General features: G+C 41.3%; 1 protein-coding gene across 1 annotated transcript in view; it reads right to left on the bottom strand.

Annotated features, from left to right (window-relative positions):
* Window positions 1–22,230: 22,230 nt before the first annotated feature.
* LOC115110128 (corticotropin-releasing factor receptor 1-like) overlaps window positions 22,231–24,518 on the bottom strand; it is a 164,916-nt gene continuing 162,628 nt past the window's right edge. The window contains exon 14 of the mRNA XM_029635516.2: window positions 22,231–23,499. Coding sequence (XP_029491376.1) covers window positions 23,359–23,499 — 141 coding nt within the window. The 3' untranslated portion in view covers window positions 22,231–23,358. The remainder of the gene's footprint in view (window positions 23,500–24,518) is intronic.

Below are 24,518 nucleotides of genomic sequence, written 5' to 3'. Positions count from 1 at the left end.
CTGGTCTCCCCACAGCTCTCCAGGTCACTGGGGCACTGTTCCAGCAGGTATTCCGGCACTATGGCCTTCCGGAGGACATCGTCTCCGACCGTGGGCCCCAATTCACGTCACAGTGTGGAAGGCGTTCATGGAGAAACTGGGGGTTATGGTCAGCCTCACTTCCGGGTACCGGTCTCAGTCCAATGGGCAACTAGAGAGGATGAAACAGGAGCTGGGGAGGTTCCTGAGGAGTCACTGCCAGGACCGGCAGGGGGAGTGGGCCCGATTCCTTCCCTGGGCGGAATACAACCAAAATTCATTACGTCACTCCTCCACCGGGTTACTCCCTTCCTGGGTTATCAGCCGACACTGGCTCCGTGGACTCCGAGCCAGACCTAAGCCCCTGCGGTGGACGAATGGTTCTGGTGCACCAATGAGGTTTGGAGTGAAGCTCATGTGAGGCGCAAGCGCGCTATCCCATTACCAGAAGAAGCAGGCGGATTGCCACCGCAGTGAGACGCCCGTGTTCCATCATGGTCATCATGTCTGGCTTTCTATCAGGAACCGCCCACTCCGCCTGCCCTGCGAGAAGCTGAGCCCCCGGTTTGTGGGGCCATTTAAGGTTCTCCAGAGGGTCAACGAGGTGACGTATACCTTACAGCTTCCCAGGAACTACCGTATCTCACGTCACGAACCACTCATTCACCAAAGCAATTTAATTGTGTTTGAAAAAAACTGGAGAAAATAACAGGACAAATCCCATTTCAACCCTGAAATCAATTAACCATGTTCTACTACATAGTAATTTAGTGAACACTGTATTTCAATGACTTACAAACAGCAATAGAATGAGGCTTTCTATAGAGTTCAGTCCAAAAACATTTGGACTGAATGCTTCACCATAAAATATTTTCTAAATATGTTAGCAAAGTATTGTCAGGACTTAGGGAGAACACAACCATAACTATATTAATCGACTATAGTTCCTCCCTGTTTGTATTGTCAGTATAGTCATAACTCCGGTGGTTCAGTTTTGAATTTTAACAGTCCTCTTGTGACTGACATTGGGACCCTTTTCAAATCTATTGTTCATACCACCCCTAACAGAATATCAACAAAGCTTACTTACAGACTCTGGATTCATCTTGTGAGTGAATATTTTAAAATATGAATAATGTGCATGCTGTTTATACCCAGAGTGCCATGCATTGTTTGACATAACAGAACTATATGTCAAAAATCAAATCTTTGAAAGCTTTCCCCGCTAAGTGTTTTGACAACCACATGTTTAATAGCCAACCTCTAACTTCTTACTGCGGTGTTAAGTTATGTAATGTTGTCAAAACTCAGCATTCATTAGACCCTGCTTGTTTGGTTGGTTACACCGGTTAGGTCATTAATGTCACACGTTTGTCAAAGTATGGATCAGGCTCTGCCGCTAATTGCAAGTGTGGGATTGAATGTATAATTAACACCTGTTTAAAGTGATATTAAAAAGTTCATGCACTTTCATCTATCTCATTAAAAATGTTAAATCTGTGGGCGAAGTATCACTTAGCTAGCTGTCTACCAAACTGAAACTTACAACTGCATATGTTATACATACTACAGTCTTCATGTGACAATATGGCACTGTAGAATCACTGATCAAAGATGTTGATTTGACCCTGACAAGTCAACTTCATTTTAACAGCCAACATGTAGTTCAGAGGGCCATAAATATTAAAGACCCCCCCCCATCTTCACAGCACCTCCATTTGAAATAAGAAACTCAGTTATAACCTTGTTTTTTAGGACCATAAATCAAGGTAATCATAGAGGTAATCCTTAAAACACCTGACTCCTCTTGTTTAGCTTTGGCAGCCCTCCATTTTGCATGAGTGCTCACTTTCTTGCCATTTTGTTTGAGTATCTATTAAAAAGGAGGATAAATTACATATCACTGGCAAATGTTAAATTGATTCCAGTCTCCTGTGTCTCGTCCACAGTATAACATCTACATTAAGAAGCTTTACTCTGCCATCTTCTTAGTATCTCATTTCAGCATTTTAGATGCTGGCTCAAAACTTTGGAGGTCGTTGTTGTTTTTGCCATTCGAGCTCCTCCACTCTGCCAAGTAACCAATCTAAATAAGGAAGTCAGTCACATTTGTTATGGTATTGTCTTCCTACCCGACCTGATGATGAGTCATTTCGCCTCGGCAGGATACTGCTGTCTGCTATAATACAGCTTTGACTGCAGAAGCTGTTCCTTATATGTAGACAGAGGAGGCACCATTCATATCTGAATCTAAAACGTAATATCCACATCTATAACAACATCTATAAGTAATGCATATTTGTATGTACTAACACCCAGTGCCATGGTGAGAGAGGTTATGCATTGAATGATGTCTCATATTTTGTTGACAAACGTTGTCCTGGATATGTGTATTTCCTTATGTTACAAATGATCAATTTATACCAAGTGCATGTTTACCTAGCTGTTCATGTGAGAACCCAAGTTTGCAGTGTAGAAGTGAGCCTATCCTCATTAAACACTGGAAACTGACTTGGAAATCGTTTGCTGGGAAGAGGCATGCAAGAGACTCATTAGCGCACTGTACAGTGGAGGACAATAATAACGTGGAAATAACTGTGTGGGAGTAAATTAATTATGTTTGTGGTCTGATAATGGTATGAGAACTAGTTTGAGAAGTTTATGAAACTCATTAACATATAGTAGAGCATAACAGGAGAAACAGCAGATGAACTGAATAAATAATGTAGAAAAAAAACATAGAAAAAAGAAAAATAACTCCAGGTGACTGTGTTAATAAAATGTGCTTATTGAAATGAAATGGAGTGTTTTCATAGTAGCCAATCTCTGTTAGAGAAAAGTCCTTGGAGATTTCCCAGCTAGAAGCAGGAAGCAGGCTGGTGGGAGGAGCTATAGAAGGTCAAGCTCATTGTCAAGCTCATTGTACACAAAACAGGTGCTGTGTCTAGAACCTAAAAGGGTTATTCGGCTGTCCCCATAGGAAAACTCTTTGAACAACCCTTTTTGGTCCAAGGTAGAACCCTTTTGGTTCCAAAAAGGGTACTACCTGGAATCAGAAAGGGTTCTCCTATGGGGACAGCCAAAGAACCCTTTAAGAACCCTTTGTTCTTAGAGTGTAATGGATGGAATGGAATAAATGGAAATATCAAAGATATGGAAACACATGTTCCCCAGGTCGTTGGTGTAAATGAGAATGTGTTCTCAGTCAACTTACCTGGTATAATAAGGGTACATTTAAAACATTTTTTAAATGTTTGACTCCGTTACATTTATTTCATTCCAGAGAGAGCCAGCAGCCTTGTGAAGGAGTTGATCCCTGGACATTATCAGTGTGTCACTTGCTGGCGAGATTAAACAGATTTTCTCTTCTCTCAGTACTGTGGAATAATGGAAGTGACATGAGGGAGGAATCTTCTGGGCCCAGGAGAGGCCACAGTTTAATATAAATTAACTGAAGCATTGCGAGTGTGTGTGTGTGGGGTTCACTGTTATGTGAAAAGATAACATCTGCCTTTCGGTCAAGTTCTCTATCTCTCTCTCCTTTTTCACATCCTCTCTGTGACACACACACACACACACACACACACACACACACACACACACACACACACACACACACACACACACACACACACACACACACACACACACACACACACACACACACACACACACACACACACACACACACACACACACACACACACACACACACACACACACACACACACACACACGCCCCCATACGTGGACAATCCCTATCCAATGGTGCATAATAGCCTCTCATCTCTGTATGCCATGTCAGCCACCATTGTCCATTGAGGAAGTAGACAACTGTAAATAACAACCTCCTGCTGGGAGCCGTATAGTTGTGTCAATGTGTGAGTGTCGGTGCCCAATGCATTTCCGTCCTACCAACCCCATCAACCAGTTGGAGGATAGAAAAGAACACCAGAGGGGTGGCAATATTTGTGTTTTGAGTGAAGGCGGTATGGGGATAGACGGGGCATATTATTGCCAAACCAGTCACAGCAGGTTAGGATGTGTTTTGAATTAAATGCAGGTGCGGCTGGATTCTATACTCCTCAGGTGGACATGTTTTAGGTCGGTGAGGATGCGATGGAAGTTGGCACTGATTTCAAAGGGGCTCTAGCTGCCCTAATGGTGACTGAGGGGAAGAGGACTGTGTGTGTGGGTGTCTGTATGTGAGTGTGAGTGTGTCTGTGTGTCTGTGTCGAGGTTCACAAATGAGCTCAGCCTATGGACAACATCACTGTCACCGATCTCCTGAGTAAGGCAGGTTGAGGTGTCCTAGAGGGGTGACTCCTCTATCCCTTACCTGTTGGGATGGGCCTGTCTGACTCTAGCATAAATATAGATGGTGTCGGAGGACCATGAATATAGATGCTGATAGCAGAGGGGCTACTATTAATAACAGGACCTTGATCTTTCCCTGGATGGAGATTGTGTAGAAAGAAGAAGTGGGGATGTCACGGTAAGTGAACTGTCCTCATTCTTCAAGTGGGGCACACTGTTTGGAAGGCTTACAAACGGAAGGCACACATTTTAGGGGGGCATTAGTCAAATCCATAGGCACCCACTTGTTGATGTGATGGATATTAGAAGTGACAGTATATTAATATGGAGGAAGCAGTGTGTCCCCTGGAGCAAGACTTAGTTTACTGGGCGAGTCCACTGAAGTAAACAGGCACTAATAAAGTTGGAAATGACTGATAGTAATGCACCCTCCCAATGGCACACAGCCATGTTCATTGATCCAATGGGGAGGGGTAATGAGGATTACAGGAAGTGACACAATTGCACTTCCTCTCTGGTTGCCCAGGACCCAGGAAGTGCAATGCCTTAAGGCAATGTCCTTGCTATTTTGGCACAGCAAGGAGGACAGCAGAAAACCGCTGAGGAGACAATAAATACAGTACTGTCAGACTTCATACAGTAATAGCAGTCCTTAGCAGAAGAAAAATATTATGAAGTGGATACAAGCATGAAATTTGGAACAAACATTCCTCAGGTGATACAGTATGAAAACATATCATAAGAGGTGCCATTTCAAAGTTATTGTGAAAATTCAAAATGGCTGCCACAATAGCTGGTATTTGACCAGAAAAACTGTTATGCAACAGATAAAAGCATGGAATTTGGTACAAACATTCCTCAGATTATAGAAACATATCCTATTAGTGGTGCTCAGTTTTGAATTAAACAGGAAGTGTATTTCAAAATGGCCACCGATGGAGATGGTAATACATCCATAGTTTTGTTTAATGACTTTCCATCATCCCAAGTTTGACACTTCTGAGAACAAAGGGGCTCACTTTTGCAGGAGTTCTCTGCAAGCTTTGTCAGTCTCTGGCCCATCCCAAAACTTATGGTGAAGGTTCCGATTGGTCCAGCAGGTATATCTCACTGGTCATCCCCAAAGCCAACACCTGCTTTGGCCGCCTTTCCTTCCAGTTCTCTGCTGCCAGAGACTGGAACGAATTGCAAAAATCGCTGAAGCTGGAGACTTACATTTCCCTCACTAACTTTAAACATCAGCTATCTGAGCAGCTAACTGATCACTGCAGCTGTACATAGTCCATGTGTAAATAGCCCAACCAATCTACCTACCTCATCCCCATATTTTTTAAATTTACTTTGCTGCTCTTTTGCACACCAGTATCACTACTTACACATCATCTGATCATCATCATCTGCTCATCTATCACTCCAGTGTTAATCTGCTAAATTGTAATTACTTTGCTACTATGGCCTATTTATTGCCTTATCTCCTCATGCCATTTGCACACACTGTATATAGACTTCTTTTTTTCTATTGTGTTATTGACTGTACGCTTGTTTATTCCATGTATAACTCTGTGTTGTTGTTTCTGTCGCACTGCTTTGCTTTATCTTGGCCAGGTCGCAGTTGTAAATGAGAACTTGTTCTCAACTAGCTTACCTGGTTAAATAAAGGTTAAATAAAAAAAATGGTTTTCAGACTTGTTGACCAAATGCTGGTTTGGCACACTGCTCGGTCTGAATGGTGCAGCCTGTGTTGGGGGGGGGGGGGGGGGATGTTCTCCATTCAGAATGACCTCTTTGAGAAGAGAGCCTTCCTCAGATCATTGAAACAATCTAGGATGATTGTTTAGACATAGATGGCACAGCTGTATCTCTCAAGTAATGTAAAAGTGGATGAATCCAGATCAAGGGGTTAAAATGGTTCAGCTGCCATGGAAACAAAGGCATCAGTCACCTCTGGAAATTACTTAAATGCACTTCAAGCTGTCTTTTTGCCCTTTCCATTCAATTCTGAAGTTCTATCACAACCTGTGAATGCGTGGAAGCCTCACAAAGCCAAACTTGTGCATTCCAAGCTTCTTGTAGATGGTGTTGATGCAAATATGCTGGTAGGTTTTAACCAAACCAAAAGCAACCCACGGCTTTATGGTAGGATAATCCTTGGTAAGATGGAAGAACAGCCCAGCAAGGAGGACAATGATGTTTGTATCAACTGATCGAATGATAATGGTTTGTGCACCCTTTTGAAGGGTATTTTTACGATGAAGGCATACTCCTGTGTCTGCATCTTTGTGGTCACATTCAGGAAATGATGTCGGCCAGTTCTTTGAACTCTTTTTTCCATCTTCAAATCCATTGGCACACACCTTCTGCGTCAACATTTGGAAAAGCTCCTGTTTGTTGTTATGATTTCTGGGAAAGTCAGAGAACTTACATGGAAGCTTGGTTGTCTTCAGACTTTCATCGATTCTCTCTCATTGAGTATTTAATTTGTATGTGTCTCACGTTATCAATTAAATTGCAGGTTTTCAACTTAAGCTCGACACTACTGCCATATTTGCCAAATGTGGAAACTTGGTGGGTAGGCAAGGACTGGACAATGAGAGCTCCATCAATGATTTTGGCATCAAAGGAAGAGAGCACAGGTGGGTAGGAATCTATAGTGATCAGGCCTAGCCGATCAGATTTTTGGGTTTGTATTTCGTTATTTGAATGGGCTGGAGGACATGGGTTATCCTCGCGAGAGAAAAATAAATCTAGGTTTTCATCTCAGAACTTGTTCGCGTTGTAAAGTCGGCTCAAAAGTGTAAAATCACTTTTGAATGCAGTTAGTTGCTTTCCCTCTTTTGTGACTGGCTTTGCTTTGGCATTTTCAAGCAGTGGTACATTATTCCTCTTACATTTACATTTACATTTAAGTCATTTAGCAGACGCTCTTATCCAGAGCGACTTACAAATTGGTGCTTTCACCTTATGACATCCAGTGGAACAGCCACTTTACAATAGTGCATCTAGGTCTTTTAAGGGGGGGAGGATTACTTTATCCTATCCTAGGTATTCCTTAAAGAGGTGGGGTTTCAGGTGTCTCCGGAAGGTGGTGATTGACTCCGCTGTCCTGGCGTCGTGAGGGAGTTTGTTCCACCATTGGGGGGCCAGAGCAGCGAACAGTTTTGACTGGGCTGAGCGGGAACTGTACTTCCTCAGTGGTAGGGAGGCGAGCAGGCCAGAGGTGGATGAACGCAGTGCCCTTGTTTGGGTGTAGGGCCTGATCAGAGCCTGGAGGTACTGAGGTGCCGTTCCCCTCACAGCTCCGTAGGCAAGCACCTCTTAATGCTCTGATGGATGGATGTGTTTCTATACACAATGACTTCCTGGAGATATTTAAGATTTTTAAGAAGTGCCTAGTTTCTCAATGGTGCAGACAGTGGCAATAACATCTTTGCTTGCACAATTGCGTGTATCCAAAACCAGTGTCACGCCCTGACCTTAGAGAGCCTTTTATTTTTCTATTTTTTTGGTTAGGTCAGAGTGTGATTAGGGTGGGCATTCAAGGTTTTCTGTTTATATGTTTTCTATTTCTTTGTTGTTTTTACTATGTGTGGCTCCCAATCAGAGGCAGCTGTCTATCATTGTCTCTGATTGGGGATCTGTCACACTCTGACCATGATTTTATTCTGCTGTCTCTCCGTCTCGTCCCTACAGGTGCTCCCACCTGTCCAGCGCTGCCAGAGTCTCCTGTCTGTCCTGAGCCGCCAGAGTCTCCCGTCTGTCCTGAGCCGCCAGAGTCTCCCGTCTGTCCTGAGCCGCCAGAGTCTCCCGTCTGTCCTGAGCCGCTAGAGTCTCCCGTCTGTCCTGAGCCGCTAGAGTCTCCCGTCTGTCCTGAGCCGCTAGAGTCTCCCGTCTGTCCTGAGCCGCTAGAGTCTCCCGTCTGTCCTGAGCCGCTAGAGTCTCCCGTCTGTCCTGAGCCGCTAGAGTCTCCCGTCTGTCCTGAGCCGCTAGAGTCTCCCGTCTGTCCTGAGCCGTCAGAGCCGCCAGTCTGTCCTGAGCTGTCAGAGCCGCCAGTCTGTCCTGAGCCGTCAGTCAGCCAGGACCTGCCAGAGCCGTCAGCCAGCCAGGAGCTGCCAGAGCCACCAGTCAGCCAGGAGCTGCCAGAGCCGTCAGCCAGCCAGGACCTGCCAGAGCCGTCAACCAGCCAGGAGCTGCCAGAGCCGTCAGCCAGCCAGGAGCTACTGTCACACTCTGACCATTATTTGAGTTGTTTGTTTCTATGTATTGTTTGGTCAGGGTGTGATATGAGTGGGCATTCTATTTCTAGTTGCCTGTGTCTGCACATTTGTAGTATAGCTTCATGTTTGTTTAGTTGTTTTGTAGTTTGTTTAGTGTCCGTGTTCATTAAAATATAAGATGTATTCAATTCACGCTGCACCTTGGTCATCTCCCTACGATGAACGTGACAGGATCATATACAGTGCCTTGCGAAAGTATTCGGCTCCCTTGAACTTTGCGACCTTTTGCCACATTTCAGGCTTCAAACATAAATATATAAAACTGTATTTTTTTGTGAAGAATCAACAACAAGTGGGACACAATCATGAAGTGGAACGACATTTATTGGATATTTCAAACTTTTTTAACAAATCAAAAACTGAAAAATTGGGCGTGCAAAATTATTCAGCCCCCTTAAGTTAATACTTTGTAGCGCCACATTTTGCTGCGATTACAGCTGTAAGTCGCTTGGGGTATGTCTCTATCAGTTTTGCACATCGAGAGACTGACATTTTTTCCCATTCGTCCTTGCAAAACAGCTCAAGCTCAGTGAGGTTGGATGGAGAGCATTTGTGAACAGCAGTTTTCAGTTCTTTCCACAGATTCTCGATTGGATTCAGGTCTGGACTTTGACTTGGCCATTCTAACACCTGGATATGTTTATTTTTGAACCATTCCATTGTAGATTTTGCTTTATGTTTTGGATCATTGTCTTGTTGGAAGACAAATCTCCATCCCAGTCTCAGGTCTTTTGCAGACTCCATCAGGTTTTCTTCCAGAATGGTCCTGTATTTGGCTCCATCCATCTTCCCATCAATTTTAACCATCTTCCCTGTCCCTGCTGAAGAAAAGCAGGCCCAAACCATGATGCTGCCACCACCATGTTTGACAGTGGGAATGGTGTGTTCAGGGTGTTGCTTTTACGCCAAACATAACGTTTTGCATTGTTGCCAAAAAGTTCAATTTTGGTTTCATCTGACCAGAGCACCTTCTTCCACATGTTTGGTGTGTCTCCCAGGTGGCTTGTGGCAAACTTTAAACAACACTTTTTATGGATATCTTTAAGAAATGGCTTTCTTCTTGCCACTCTTCCATAAAGGTCAGATTTGTGCAATATACGACTGATTGTTGTCCTATGGAAAGAGTCTCCCACCTCAGCTGTAGATCTTCTTCATGATGCTCTCTGCGCTTTTAACGGACTTCTGAGACTATCACAGTGCAGGTGCATTTATACGGAGACTTGATTACACACAGGTGGATTGTATTTATCATCATTAGTCATTTAGGTCAACATTGGATCATTCAGAGATCCTCACTGAACTTCTGGAGAGAGTTTGCTGCACTGAAAGTAAAGGGGCTGAATAATTTTGCACGCCCAATTTTTCAGTTTTTGATTTGTTAAAAAAGTTTGAAATATCCAATAAATGTCGTTCCAGTTCATGATTGTGTCCCACTTGTTGTTGATTCTTCACAAAAAAATACAGTTTTATATCTTTATGTTTGAAGCCTGAAATGTGGCAAAAGGTCGCAAAGTTCAAGGGGGCCGAATACTTTCGCAAGGCACTGTATAAGTTGTGATTTTCCGTTTGGGTTTTGTGGGGAGTTATTTTCTGTTTAGCTGTTTTGTTGCCTGCCAGAACTGTGGTCTTTCGTTTTTTCTGCTTTGTTATTTTGTTGCGGTGTTGAATATTACAACTACAGTTTGGAACTAGCAACATTTTCCATTGGCTGAGTTTTTGGCTAGTTGTCATGTAGTTTTGGTATTTACAAAATGTTTGGAATTTCCCAGCTAGCTCCTCAGCTGATATTGACATCCTAGGGACGTTCCAACATTTCCCCTCAGGACGTACTTTTGTTAGCTGTGTAGTTAGTTTGAATTAATATTAATAATACCATGAAACAAGATTAACCAGGTGTAAAGGAGGCATTGCGCTTACATAACTGAAAGTGAGTTGATTAGACAAACAAATGTATTAGCTAGCTTCAAAGACTCGTATTATTGATTAGTGTTACGAATTCCCTACTGCTGCACACTCCACTGCCCATCCCCCATGACAGGAGCTTGAGAGTCTATGGGGTAGCATAAACCTGCCTCTCAAATCCTCTGACCTGTGTGACCTGTGCCCAGCTAGGTAGCTAGGGAGGTTAGTAGGGGGCTGTATATCTGCCCATCCTCTTGACTATACAGGTCATACAATACAAAGTCTCCATCAAGCAGTGGCAGAGCGCAACATCTCTGTCTTAATTATTTATTGACTAACTAACTAATCAAATCACAGAAATACATGAAAACATACACACAATTAGCTACACATGGGGTATTACATAATACAAAGGAAAAAGTCCCTAGCAGACAAAACCGATATGACGGCTTGGTAGACAAAGGAAAGGGGTGGGAACCGCTCAATAGCGGGAAACTGATAGCTGATAACTACACTCATAGAAATTGCTAATACTTTACATGAACGACCCCTTATTGCAATTTACATATTTACGAGTGTATTTCTTGCTGTCTCTCTCTGTCGGTGCTGGTCCATCTGCTGAAGAGACTCGACAGAAAAGTCTCTGGTTGGGTTCCCCAGAAGTCACATTCTGTCGTAGTTGTTATAATGAATACTTCAGAGTACCATTCGGAAATCTTCTTAGAATTGGGTGCGTTTACCAAACTTAAGTATTTAAACAGCTGCAGTCTGAATATTTATTTGTTAGTTTGTAGACTTCTTCGCCATTTCAACATGGGAATGATCTCCACGTTCTCTGGTCTTGTCTTTTGGTAGAGTTGTAGTTAAACCACTTCACACACCAGCGTCACCCGGCATGTTTTGGTCTAAGAAATTCAAACATTTGCAACCTTAGCTTACATCGTGGTTTGCGTGGTCTGGTGTGAATTGCATCACGGGGGCTTTTTTGCTTGGGTAGCAAAGGGCTGTCTCATCATGTTTGTGCCCACCTGGGCGTGGTTACTGATTGTGCATAAGTTACCATAAAACAACGAACTCTCATTTAGAAGACTAAATCACATTATCTTTTCAAAAGTAGTATTATACTTATTCATCCATCTTACACAACATTCAGAAGTAAACCTGACAGCTGGGAAATGTACACTTTAAGAGATATAGTTATGTGTGTTTCCTGTCCTTCATGAGATCACCAAATGAAACACACTCGACATGACTGTCCCTTAAGTGTCCACGGACCACTCCCACATTCTTGACTGAATGTATTAATGTCTTCTATGTTTTTAGTGTATGCGACATGATGGACTGACTGGTTTAAAAGTGCATGATGTGAGAATGTATGTTATGTGGAAGGTCATGCCAAAGAAAAATGTCCATCCTGGATGGACAATCACATTTTTTTCTATTCTATTTCATTACGACCTCACCTACCATCAATAGGTACCATGACTGAACACAACACATCAAAACAATTTCCTTTTTCTACAATTATTTGAAGGCATTTCTCCATAACTGACAAAGCGGTTCAGGTTAATCTAAAAACGATAGCCTTTATATGAAATCCATTTAAAGTGCCAACTCATCATGTTTGCGATGCAGATCCTTTCCAGCATCTGAATAAATATTTTTGAGGATTTACTTCAACTTCAACCTCTACACGTCATGCTATTATCTATCATGTGTTCCCTTCATGTATTTTAAATCAAAAATAGAACATTCAAAGGAACATTTTTGAGGTTCTTATTCGTCTCCATGAGCTAGTACATGTCATACCCATGTGCTTCATTTTAGGTCATTTGATTTTAAATGACTTTAAAGTCAGCTCTCTGAACTCTGCACAGTGTGTCTTGCTTTCATTACGAATCATTTTACTGTGTTCCCTGGCATCACTGTCTAACAGCCCTGGCAGACAGCAGATGTATTGGGGTGAGGGTGTGCTGGCTCAGCTTGGTGAGAGTATGGCTTAGATTAAATCAGATCAAGCGTTAACCTGCTATGCCTCGTGGGCATAAAGATCCAACAAAGCCTCATTGTTTGTGTGCTTTCTTTCTCTCTCCTCTCTCTCTCTCTCTGTCTTTGTATCTAGCACTGAGATGCAATCCCTTAGACCGCTGCGCCACTTGGGAGCCCATATGATAGTGGCAATTAGATTTTGATGTGAAAGTTTTTCACATGTGAAAATGCAATTCCATATGTGAGACTTAGAGTTCAGAAGTCCTCTACAGATTCATTACCTATAATACAGCTCTGCACTTAGAAAAAGAGTGTCATCTGCATTGCTATATTAGTTAATCCTATCAATTAATCCGCTATCAATTAATCCAATTTTTGTCTCGTCATTGATTTAATTGACTTATTTAAGCAATTTGAGGGTTTTCCTTATAGTTATCTAATGTTGGTGGGGCATATGACAAATATAATATTTTTTCTTGATTGTATTTTTAGAAACCTGAGATTTCCTTTGAAGTCCAAAGTGTAGGAATACAGGTGAAATCAGTTATAGACACAGACATGGTGGCATTGTCACGTTCTGACCTTAGTTCCTTTATTATGTCATTGTGTTAGTTTGGTCGGGGTGGGTAGTCTATGTTATTTTTTCTATGTTGTATTTCTGTGTTTGGCCTGGTATGGTTCTCAATCAGAGGCAGCTGTCGATCGTTGTCTCTGATTGAGAATCATACTTAGGTAGCCTGTTTTCCCCCAATTTGGTTGTGGGTGATTGTTTTCTGTGTCTGTGGTTTCCACACAGAACTGTTTTCAGTTTGTGTAGTGGTCAGTTTTGATTAAAAATATGACGAACACTTACCACGCTGCGTATTGTTCCGATCCTTCCTACTCCTCCTCAGAAGAGGACGAAAACCGTTACAGGCATGGCAAGAAGATGGGAATGCAATGAACCAAGAGGTTGTGGGTTTAAATCCCAAATAAGCACATGCTGAATAATAATTGATGTATAAATAAACATACACAATGGAGTCATGTGTGTCAAATATGTACAAATGTGTGTATAATAAGGACTTGTTTTTGTTTGCAGGTCATCACAAATTGTTATCCCCATGTGAAAGACTGATCACATGTGAAAATCCATATGTGAAACTTCATAGAATGTCACTTGAAGTGATCCAAAAACACATGATTTTACATGTGAAATCATGTGTTTTCTTCCACCCCGTAAGGGACACACCCGTCTACACATATGCATGTACACTTTAGTCTGACAGAACAACATAGCCACAAACACAGCAGCCAACTTTAAGTTTGACTTGGAAATCGTCTCGCTAGAGGTTGAAGATAACATCACTTTCAGTGGTACACACTCTTAGTGTAATCTATTTTCCCTTTCTACATGTCTGCTTTCAGTTAATAGTGCTCTGTGTTATTGAACCCAGACCTCTTCTAAGAAGCTGTACTGTGTTCAGAGAAAGACAATCTTTTGCTCTATAGAATCCCAGTGACCAATGGAGAGATCGCAATGGAAGCAGATGACATAAGTAAGCCCACAGCCCTCGCCTGGGCTGAATAGTTTGTAATAAGTCAAATGAGGATAAAATGTCTTAAGCAAACTTATAAGTAACGACTGTGTGAAGTGTTCGTTCGAACAAAAACACACCCACGCAACTTGTAAAGCTCTCACTCGTCATCGGCTTGACCCGTGGCTCTCTCCACTGGGCTGCTGTGAGATAGGTATGTTTACTCAGTTTTCACTCTTCTCCTTAGTCAGAGATTATCTCATCCACATTAAATCCTCTGGACTTTGCTGGCGGGGCTGTTTCTGTGTAAAGCATTTGAATTGCAACCACGTGGAGGGATCACAAGCTAAAGGCCTTTCATTTACATTTACATTTGTAAAGGTGTGCATGTATGAATGAGTTGCTCTGGCTTGTACAAGGCTTAATGACTTTACTTACTTAAAGCTAGAATCCGCAGTTGAAACAATAACAAAAGGGTTATGAAACCTCTGTTTTGGTAAAATGCTGAGGGATTTGCCTGGAGAAATGTAACCACTCTAAAATTTATAGAGGTATGGAAGTAAGAACTGGCCATCCACAATATCAAAATTATAGTTTTAACCATGTTTTGAGGCTATACAGTGTTTGTTTTTATCAAACATTGGCGTAAGCTTATATTTTGGGTTATTGATGGGGTACGACAGTTCAATTGAGCACATGAGGCATTTATACGTTATATTCTTCAAGAACCAAAGGGTGTATCATTCATTTATAATTCCAAAAATGGCTGTAGCAACTACGGATTCCAGCTTTAAAGGTGTATGTATGTATGGGTTTGTCAGATCAATACATATGTTTTGCTTGTCATGCGGAAGGGATCAAAGGCTAGTCTGTAAGAATCTCTGATCATCTTCTTATTCATATGGTGACGATAACAATGAATGTACTGTACATACAGTGACATGTATCTGCCAGTTGTCATGAGAGCACTGACAAATAAAAGGCTTAATGCCACAGAATTCTATTGACAGTATTTATACAGTATACAGTTTAACTCGGAAGTGTACATACACCTTAGCCAAATACATGTAAACACAGTTTTTCACAATTCCTGACATTTAATCCTAGTAAAAATCCCCTGCCTAAGGTCAGTTAGGATCACCACTTTATTGTGTGAATGTGAAATGTCAGAATAATAGTAGAAAGTGATTTATTTCAGCTTTTATTTCTTTCATCACATTCCCTGTGGGCCTTTTTGAGTTTACATACACTCAATTAGTATTTGGTAGCATTGCCTTTGAATTGTTTAACTTGGGTCACACATTTTGGGTAGCACTCCACAAGCTTCCCACAATAAATTGGATGAATTTTGGGCCCATTCCTCCTGACAGAGCTGGTGTAACTGAGTCAGGTTTGTTGGCCTCCTTGCTCGCACACGCTTTTTCAGTTATGCTCATATATTTTCTATAGGATTGAGGTCAGGGCTTTGTGAAGGCCACTCCAATACCTTGACTTTGTTGTCATTAAGCCATTTTGCCACAACTTTGGAAAATTGCTTGGGGTCCATTCGGTAGACCCATTTGCGACCAAGCTACAACTTCCTGACTGATGTCTTGAGACGTTGCTTCAATATATCCACATAATCTTCCTGCCTCTTGATGCCATCTATTTTGTGAAGTGCACCAGTCCCTCCTGTAGCAAATCACCCCAACAACATGATGCTGCCACCCCCTTGCTTCACGGTTGGGATGGTGTTCTTAGGCTTACAAGCCTCCCCCTATTTCCTCCAAACATAACGATGGTCATTGTGGCCAAACAGTTCTATTTTGGTTACATCAGACCAGAGGACATTTCTCCAAAAAGTACGATCTTTGTCCCCATGTGCAGTTGCAAACCGTAGTCTGGCTTTTCTATGGCGGTTTTGGAGCAGTGGCTTCTTTCTTGCTGAGAGGCCTTTCAGGTTATGTCGATATAGGACTCATTTTTACTGTGGATTTAAATACTTTTGTACCTGTTTCCTCCAGCATCTTCCCAAGGTCCTTTGCTGTTGTTCTAGGATTGATTTGCACTTTTTGCACCAAAGTACGTTCATCTCTAGGAGACAGAACGCATCTCCTTCCTGAGCGGTATGATGGCTGCTTGGTGCCATGGTGTTTATACTAGCATACTATTGTTTGTACAGATGAACGTGGTATCTTCAGACGTTTGGAAATTGCTCCCAAGGATGAACCACACTTATGGAGGTCTACAATTTTTTTCTGAGGTCTTGGCTGATTTATTTTGATTTTCCCATGATGCCAAGCAAAGAGGCACTGAGTTTGAAGGTAGGCCTCGAAATACATCCACAGATACACCTCCAATTGATTCAAATTATGTCAATTAGCCTATCAGAAGCTTCTAAAGCCATGACGTAATTTTCTGGAATTTTCCAAGCTGTTTAAAGGCACAGTCAACTTAGTGTATGTAAACTTCTGACCCACTGGAATTGTGATACAGGGAATTTATAAGACAAATAATCTTGTCTGTAAACAATTGTTGGAAAAATTACTTGTGTCATGCACAAAGTGGATGTCCTAACCGACTTGCCAAAACTATAGTTTGTTAACATGACATTTTTGGAGTGGTTGAAGAATGAGATTTATTGACTTCAACCAAAGTGTATGTATTTCCGATCTTTCTGATACATTGCCTTCAGAAAGTATTTACACCCCTTGACTTTTTCCACATTTTGTGTAAAAGCCTGAACATATAATTGTTTAAACTGAGATTTTGTGTCACTGGCCTACACATAATACCCCATAATGTTAAGTGGAAATATGCTCTTACAAATTCATTTAAAATGAAAAGCTGAAATGTCTTTAGTCAATAAGTATTCAACCCCTTTGCAAGCCTAAATAAATTCAGGAGTAAAAATGTTTGTAACAAGTCACATAATAGGATGCATGGACTCACTCTGTGTACAATAACAGTGTTCATGACTTGAATGACTACCTCATCTCAGTACCCCACACATATGTTAGGTCCCTCAGCTGAGAAGTGCATTTCAAACCCAGTTTCAGGGAGGTTTTCCAATGCCTCACAAAGAAGGACACCTTTTGGTAGTTGGGTAAACATAAAAAAAGTAGACATTGAGCATGGTGAAGTAATTAATTACCCTTTGACATAAAGCACAGAGTCACTACAAAGATACAGACGTCCTTCCTAACTGATTTGCAGAGAGGAAGGAAACCGCTCAGGTAGTTCACCATGTGTGCTTGTAATTGGCTTGGACTAAAGGAGATTTTTTTGGGATAAAAGTAAACGGAATAGAGCTACTGTAAAAAATCCTATAGGAAAACCTTTATCAGTCTGTTTTCCAACAGAATAATTCACCTTTCAGCAGGACAATGACCTAAAACACAAGGCCAAATATACACTGCAGTTGCTTACCTAGACGACAATAAATGTTCCTGAGTGGGCTAGTTAAAATGTTGATTTAAATCGGCATGCAACTCTACGGAAATACTTGAAATTGGCTGTCTAAGCAATAATCAACAGCCAAAGGTGATTCTAACATGTATTGACTCAGGGAGTGGAATACTTACGTAATCAAGATATTAGTGTTGTATTTTTCATATTTGTCTTCCACTTTGAAATTACAGAATATTCTGTGTAGATTGATGTCACCCAGTAAAATACTACTTGAGTAAAAGTCTAAAAGTACTCGGTTTTAAGTATCAAAAGTAAATATATTTTCTAAAGTATTCTTAAGTATTAAAAGTACAAGTAAAAGTTTGAGAAACAGACACCTCACCGGTCCTCAACTGGCAGCTTCATTAAATAGTACCTGCAAACACCAGTCTCAATGTCAACAGTGACAGATTTTTTGGGGTTGTTAAAAAAAACAAATTTTAATGCACAATTTATGTAGTAGCACTGTTCCATATATCTTGATCTCTCTCCACATATACTTTTTCTCATTAGATTGCTTCTTTTTTTTAAATATTTTTTTTTACAAACTATGTACGATTCCTTAACGCTTTCCAACATTGAACAAGTAGAGTCATAAACATAATAAATACCATTTTTCCTTATTGGACTTTGAAAGAGGAAAGAAGAAGAATTGCAACATTATCAAACATAACAACAAAAGTGAAAAAAATGACATCAAACTACGTATCGCACCTTTCATCACAAAATCTTAAGTAGACACATTGTGGACATAATTAGATTTATTTATCAATCTATAGTATAGGTAATGTGGGCCTGTGTCCTTCAATAAAAGTTGTACCCTTTAAATAATGTGATAAATATTTAAAAAATCTGTGTGCCTTAGACAGTTAAATAAATACAAATATTTTTGGTTCTTACACCTTCACAACAAAAGACGAACACATTGTAAATACCCGAGAAAGAACACTTACATACATCGCTGTTATCGTAACTATAACTGCATCGAGACAAATCGGTCAAGACCCCTCTGCACAATTTAAGGAAACAAATCAAACCCAATAAACAATCAAAAAAGAGAGAGGGCAGCAGCAGACTTTCTTATTGAAATAAAGAGAGAGGGCAGCAGCAGACTTTCTTATTGAAATAAAGAGAGAGGGCAGCAGCAGACTTTCTTATTGAAATAAAGAGAGAGGGCAGCAGCAGACTTTCTTATTGAAATAAAGAGAGAGGGCAGCAGCAGACTTTCTTATTGAAATAAAGAGAGAGGGCAGCAGCAGACTTTCTTATTGAAATAAAGAGAGAGGGCAGCAGCAGACTTTCTTATTGAAATAAAGAGATAGGGCAAGAAATAAGAACAGCCTATAGACTAGATAGATGCGCTTGTGCCTTTGGAGGATGTCCGTGCCCACAACTATTTTGGTAATGACAAAGAAAAACGAGAGTACATTTGATTACACTGATGTTGCTGACAGGCAGTGGAATGACAGCTGATTACACTAATAGCATATGTGCAAATAACTGGAATTCACGATGAAGCTGTCTGTGTACTGTATACTGGAGCCATTTTCAATGTCGGCATTATATTAAAGAAGTATGAGGACTACGACACACTTTGAGAGACATCTACTGTATATAGAATGATGATAATAATACTAGTAATAATGACGGCTGCCTCAAGAAACGACTTCCCTGGATTGACGTCAGTTAGCAAAATGAGAATTTCAAAATCGGAGTCTGACCATGCACCTGTATACATGAAAATATTTTATTAACTAAAATATTCCTGTTTCCTGGAAAAGGAAGGAAAATAGCTGTATTGTCCATTTGCTACAAAATACTGAAATACTGCATTTCATTGAACATCTTTTCAATAGGATCTGGTTATTGGTTATGATAACTGGAATATGTGATCAAAATATAATTACATTCAGTGTTTGGAATACAAGTCTCGGAAATCTGGTAGCAGTGATATAGAACAGGGTTCTTGTAACATTATAACAGAGAACCAACTGGCTTTGGAATTCCAGGGTAAATCATTTTGGTTAAGAGATAACATATTTTCATGACAGAGGCAGGTACCTGGAATTGGAATGCATAACACTATCATACATTGGCAATTCCATTCCAGGCCAACCTCTAATCTCATGAATGTAATATCGTCATGTATCCTGGCTGTTGAGGAATACATGGTGTGTGTTGGAGGGCAGTAGCATCCCTGGCTGGGTGAGCGAAGAGTTCGTTTTGACATATCAACCGCCAGACATTCTCTCTCTCTCTCTTCAATTTGTTAAACAGCATGACAGGTACATAAACAATGGGATTGTGGAATAAACTGTGCTCTGTTAGATGGGGTTGGACAGTAGTTTTATCACATTTTCCACATGAAAAATAAATCAGCCTGCCTTCAGCAGACATAGATGAAGCCACATCTGTGATTCTTGTGACCGTTTCTGTCAGCGATTAGGATACATCTGCCTGACAATACGTTCTAGAACTATTACTTAAAGCGATCTGTAAACATTGCCAATGAAATCACATATTTTATTCTGACTGCTTTATGCCAATGATCAAAAGGGACCGGGAGGAAAAAAGGATTCAGATCAAACCATTTTTGTTGTCTATAGACATATCTGGCAACAGAGGATTGGCTTTGTTTTACTTTGAAAAATAAACACAGCAGTTTATTTTCTTTTGGTGTTTAAATGTCAGTTAGCGCTTCAGGATGCATTTCAACTGAATACCCACTCGGCACAGAAGTCACTTCAATGTCTAGTTTTAATATTCATTTGGTTGAGTTGTCAACTAACGTGAATTCAACGTGAAATACACCAAAAATGCCACCCTGTCATTTGATTGGTGTGAGATAAAGGCCAAAATCCCATCAATTTAAAAATCCAATCAGTTTCCCACGTTGATTAAACACCACATTGAATTTTTGGGTTGAAATGACGATTCAACCAGTTTTTTTGAAATACTGTTTATAATTGTGTTCCAAATAAGCACAAAAGTATGAATGAACAAATACAGCACTTTATGCCTTTCAAAGCCAAAAGAAAAACATCAAAACAATCCCTCTTTCTGGTCCCTGGTTGTGAACTATGGCCTGGGGGCGTGGAGTGAGGGTGCTTTCACCGTTATACTTTTTTAAATGTAGATTTATCAGGGGTGCTGCAGCAACCTCAATACCCCTACTTCATGCGGCTATGCCCGGGGGAACATTTTAAGTCAAATCCCAGCAAGTCCCAGTTCCTATCCCTGCCTCTATCCATACCACAAAAGCCCTTTTCATTTCATTCTCAGTTCTTCCATTCACTCGCTCATTCATAGAGATGCTGCACAGCAGGGAACTGTGTCAGGATACAGGCTTTGGTACTATTCTCTCTTTCCTGAATTGTCCCTTGCGCTCAGCTTTCAGTCAAACTAGCTGTGACTTCCCTGCAGATAGAGCTAATTAGCAGACCATGCTAATTAGCAGACCACGTGCACGAGAGAGAGTGCGGCAGATGAGAAGTCCTTGTGGGTGAGGCCATTATAACTCTCACAGTCCTCTCACAGCTCTACCTACTGGGGTGAGCTATCTTAACAACACCAAGTAAAACTTTGGTCTTAATTGGTTTCATCCTATGCTGTGTGGGGTAGTGTGTGGAAGCCAACTGGTTCTCTGAGCCCAGAGATTCAAGCTTCAAGCTCACAAGCTTTTTGGGAGGGCTCCCACGTGAGCCAATGTACAGAACAACAAAAACAAGGGAGATTTTGGGGAGCTGATGATTGTGAATTATTTTTGCTTTTGTACTCATAATTACAATATTTTTCAGCGAGAGAGTGAGGGGGGAATCCTACTGCAAAACATTTGAGACTGGTCCTGTCTAGACAACGTCTATCTGAAGATGCATAACTATATTCCCCTTTGTCAGAACAAACCACAAGAAGTCAGCATTCACTCAATCATCTGCCAGACAGTGTCAATCTTTTCCTAGTTACTTGGACTTATTCATGTGTCATTCAAAAAAATAAAAAGTTGTGCTATGTGCATGACAATATCTGATAAATGGTTTTATGTTCTGGAATTGGAATGATGATCAGATGTGTTACGGTCCTTCATAATGGGTGGTTAAATTTGAATGGATTTGCAGAATTTCAGCAAAGTATTGTCAGTACCCACTGGGTACAGGCGTCAATTCAATGTCTATTCCATGTTGGTTCAATGTAATTGTGTTGAAATGATGTGGAAACAATGTTGATTCAACCAGTGTGTGTGCCCATTGGGTACCTTCTATGACACAATAGCAATGTAACATATTGCCTGTTTGATGGCAAGAAAGAGTTTGAAGAACAAAATGATTTAGTCTGAAGATTTAGTATCGATACGTTTTGCAAGTTGCAGAGATGAAGCATCCAAAAACATCCACGTTCCTCTCAGACCTTAACATGGCTAGCCCAAAAAAATGATATTAATAATTGGCATTTCTCCCAATCCAGCTTTCAACAACGATATACTAAAGTGGACGTTATCTTATTATTAAATTAAATTATTATTATTAAAGTCCTGGTAATTTTGGAATTTGAAATAAATAAAAGTGCTTTTAATAAAGGAGTGCTTATTCGGTTGAAAATTAACACCTTTTACAACCTTACGCAACAGAAAAAAATATATTCAGTTATGTTTCATACTGTAGCCTATGATAAGTCCTCTCCATATGTGTGTGTTTGTATTTGCTTGAGCCTCAAAAAAACCTTACCAGGCGTGAAATGCCTTATTGATGTTAAACTGCTGCTCATCCTTCACCCCCCCAGGTCTGACTATATCTAAGCCAACTTTACGTTTGAGTCCCAGGAAAAGGCTAAGATGAAAGGGAGGAGAAGAAGTCCTCACAGTTTGAGGAGAGTTATGCTAAATACTTACTTCCTGAAAGAACTGGGCAACACAAACACAACTGTTTTGTCCTCTAGGTAAATTTGACGGTGTGTACCAATGTTCACAGTTCATTCCCATTAGTAACAGTCTTGGATGTCACATCACGTTTTTTCCGCTTGCACAATGTCTTGGTTGTTGTTGTAAGGATAACGGGGAAGGCATCCATCTTCAATGGTGGCCTAAGATTTCACATCAGAACATGGTCTCTATGAAGATAATAATTCATCAGAAAAACAGAAGGAAGGAATGGGAGAATGTTTACTAGAGACAGTAGTCTGGACAGACATGAAATGAATGGTCCATGGCGGTCATTCGCTTTATGATGCAGCGCCAGAAAGCATAGCCAGCTCAAAGTTCAAAAATTGCTCCACAGGAAATAAAAACATGCAAAGGAACAAGAATCAAATTGTTTGTGTCAATGATCTTGAACAGGTCAGTTAGTCCAACAGGGATAATGTATTTGACACGTGCCCCAGTACCATTTTCTTCCCACTTTCTGAGTATTCTTATGGACTCCAACTCCATCCATATGGACTCCAACTTCTGGATTTTGCAGAATAAAAAACAATAAGAGAACACTGGACTTACTGACAAACGTGATTTAAAAAAAAAAACGGACATCAAAAGTCACCTCTCAGCTGAATCTGCCAACGCCACAGGGATTGTACCAATTCCCTGTGCTGCCTTTTGGCAAAAAGTCAGCTCTTGACATTGCTTAGCTTGGCCGTTGTCATCCTGACCGTCTGTAGCTTCCAGAGGGAATGCACTGAGCGAACGTACCTCAATGTATTAGCAGGCGAGAGACTACAGAGGTCACCGCACCCTGGGAGGGGGTATGTGAGGTCTGTGTTTACAGACCAAGTGTACCCTGTGTGAACCATCACGGTAGCTGTTTCCCTCGGTTGGTTTGGAGAGAAGAGGGGAAAGCGGTGCTCTGTGGGGGACATGTTGGAGGGGTGGTTGGCGGTGAGAGGTTAGAAGGGGGCGTTCAGCCAAAGCAGAGTGTTGCTGGTCCTCAAACAGCTGAGGACTGCTTGATGCTGTGAAAGCTGACCCGCGTGGGCGACGTGGGGATGGACATGGCGCGCGCCACCCTAGCCCTGATTGAATGCTTGTCCTGCCAGCGGTGCCATCTCTTCCTAACTGCAGAACGCACCTGAGAGGATAGCAGAGAGAGAGAGACGGAGAAAAAGAGGGAAAATTCAAATTTTGTTTGGTCTGATGGTGTAAATTGTTAACGAAAGTAACATGTATTGTATTCACTTTCTTCACAGAAACTATATAAATCGGCAATGTCAGTTTGATTGAATACCACTTATAAAACAACCTAAGTAATGTACACTGCTCAAAAAAATTAAGGGAACACTAAAATAACACATCCTAGATCTGAATGAATGAAATATTTTTATTAAATACTTTTTTCTTTACATAGTTGAATGTGCTGACAACGAAATCACACAAAAATTATCAATGGAAATCAAATTGATCAACCCATGGAGGTCTGGATTTTGAGTCACACTCAAAATTAAAGTGGAAAACCACACTACAGGCTGATCCAACTTTGATGTAATGTACTTAAAACAAGTCAAAATGAGGCTCAGTAGTGTGTGTGGCCTCCACGTGCCTGTATGACCTCCCTACAACGCCTGGGCATGCTCCTGATGAGGTGGCGGATGGTCTCCTGAGGGATCTCCTGGACTAAAGCATCCGCCAACTCCTGGACAGTCTGTGGTGCAACGTGGCGTTGGTGGATGGAGCTCAATTGTGCTAAATTGGATTCAGGTCTGGGGAACGGGCGGACCAGTCCATAGCATCAATGCCTTCCTCTTGCAGTAACTGCTGACACACTCCAGCCACATCAGGTCTAGCATTGTCTTGCATTAGGAGGAACCCAGGGCCAACCGCACCAGCATATGGTCTCACAAGGGGTCTGAGGATCTCATCTCGGTACCTAATGGCAGTCAGGCTACCTCTGGCGAGCACATGGAGGGCTGTGCGGTCCCCCAAAGAAATGCCACCCCACACCATGACTGACCCACCGCCAAACCGGTCATGCTGGAGGATGTTGCAGGCAGCAGAACGTTCTCCACTGTGTCTCCAGACTGTCACGTCTTTCACATGTGCTCAGTGTGAACCTGCTTTCATCTGTGAAGAGCACAGGGCGCCAGTGGCGAA

This window comes from Oncorhynchus nerka, linkage group LG26, assembly GCF_034236695.1.
Source record: "Oncorhynchus nerka isolate Pitt River linkage group LG26, Oner_Uvic_2.0, whole genome shotgun sequence".
Taxonomy (NCBI): Eukaryota; Metazoa; Chordata; class Actinopteri; order Salmoniformes; family Salmonidae; genus Oncorhynchus; species Oncorhynchus nerka.
This window is presented reverse-complemented; position numbering and strand designations above follow the sequence as displayed.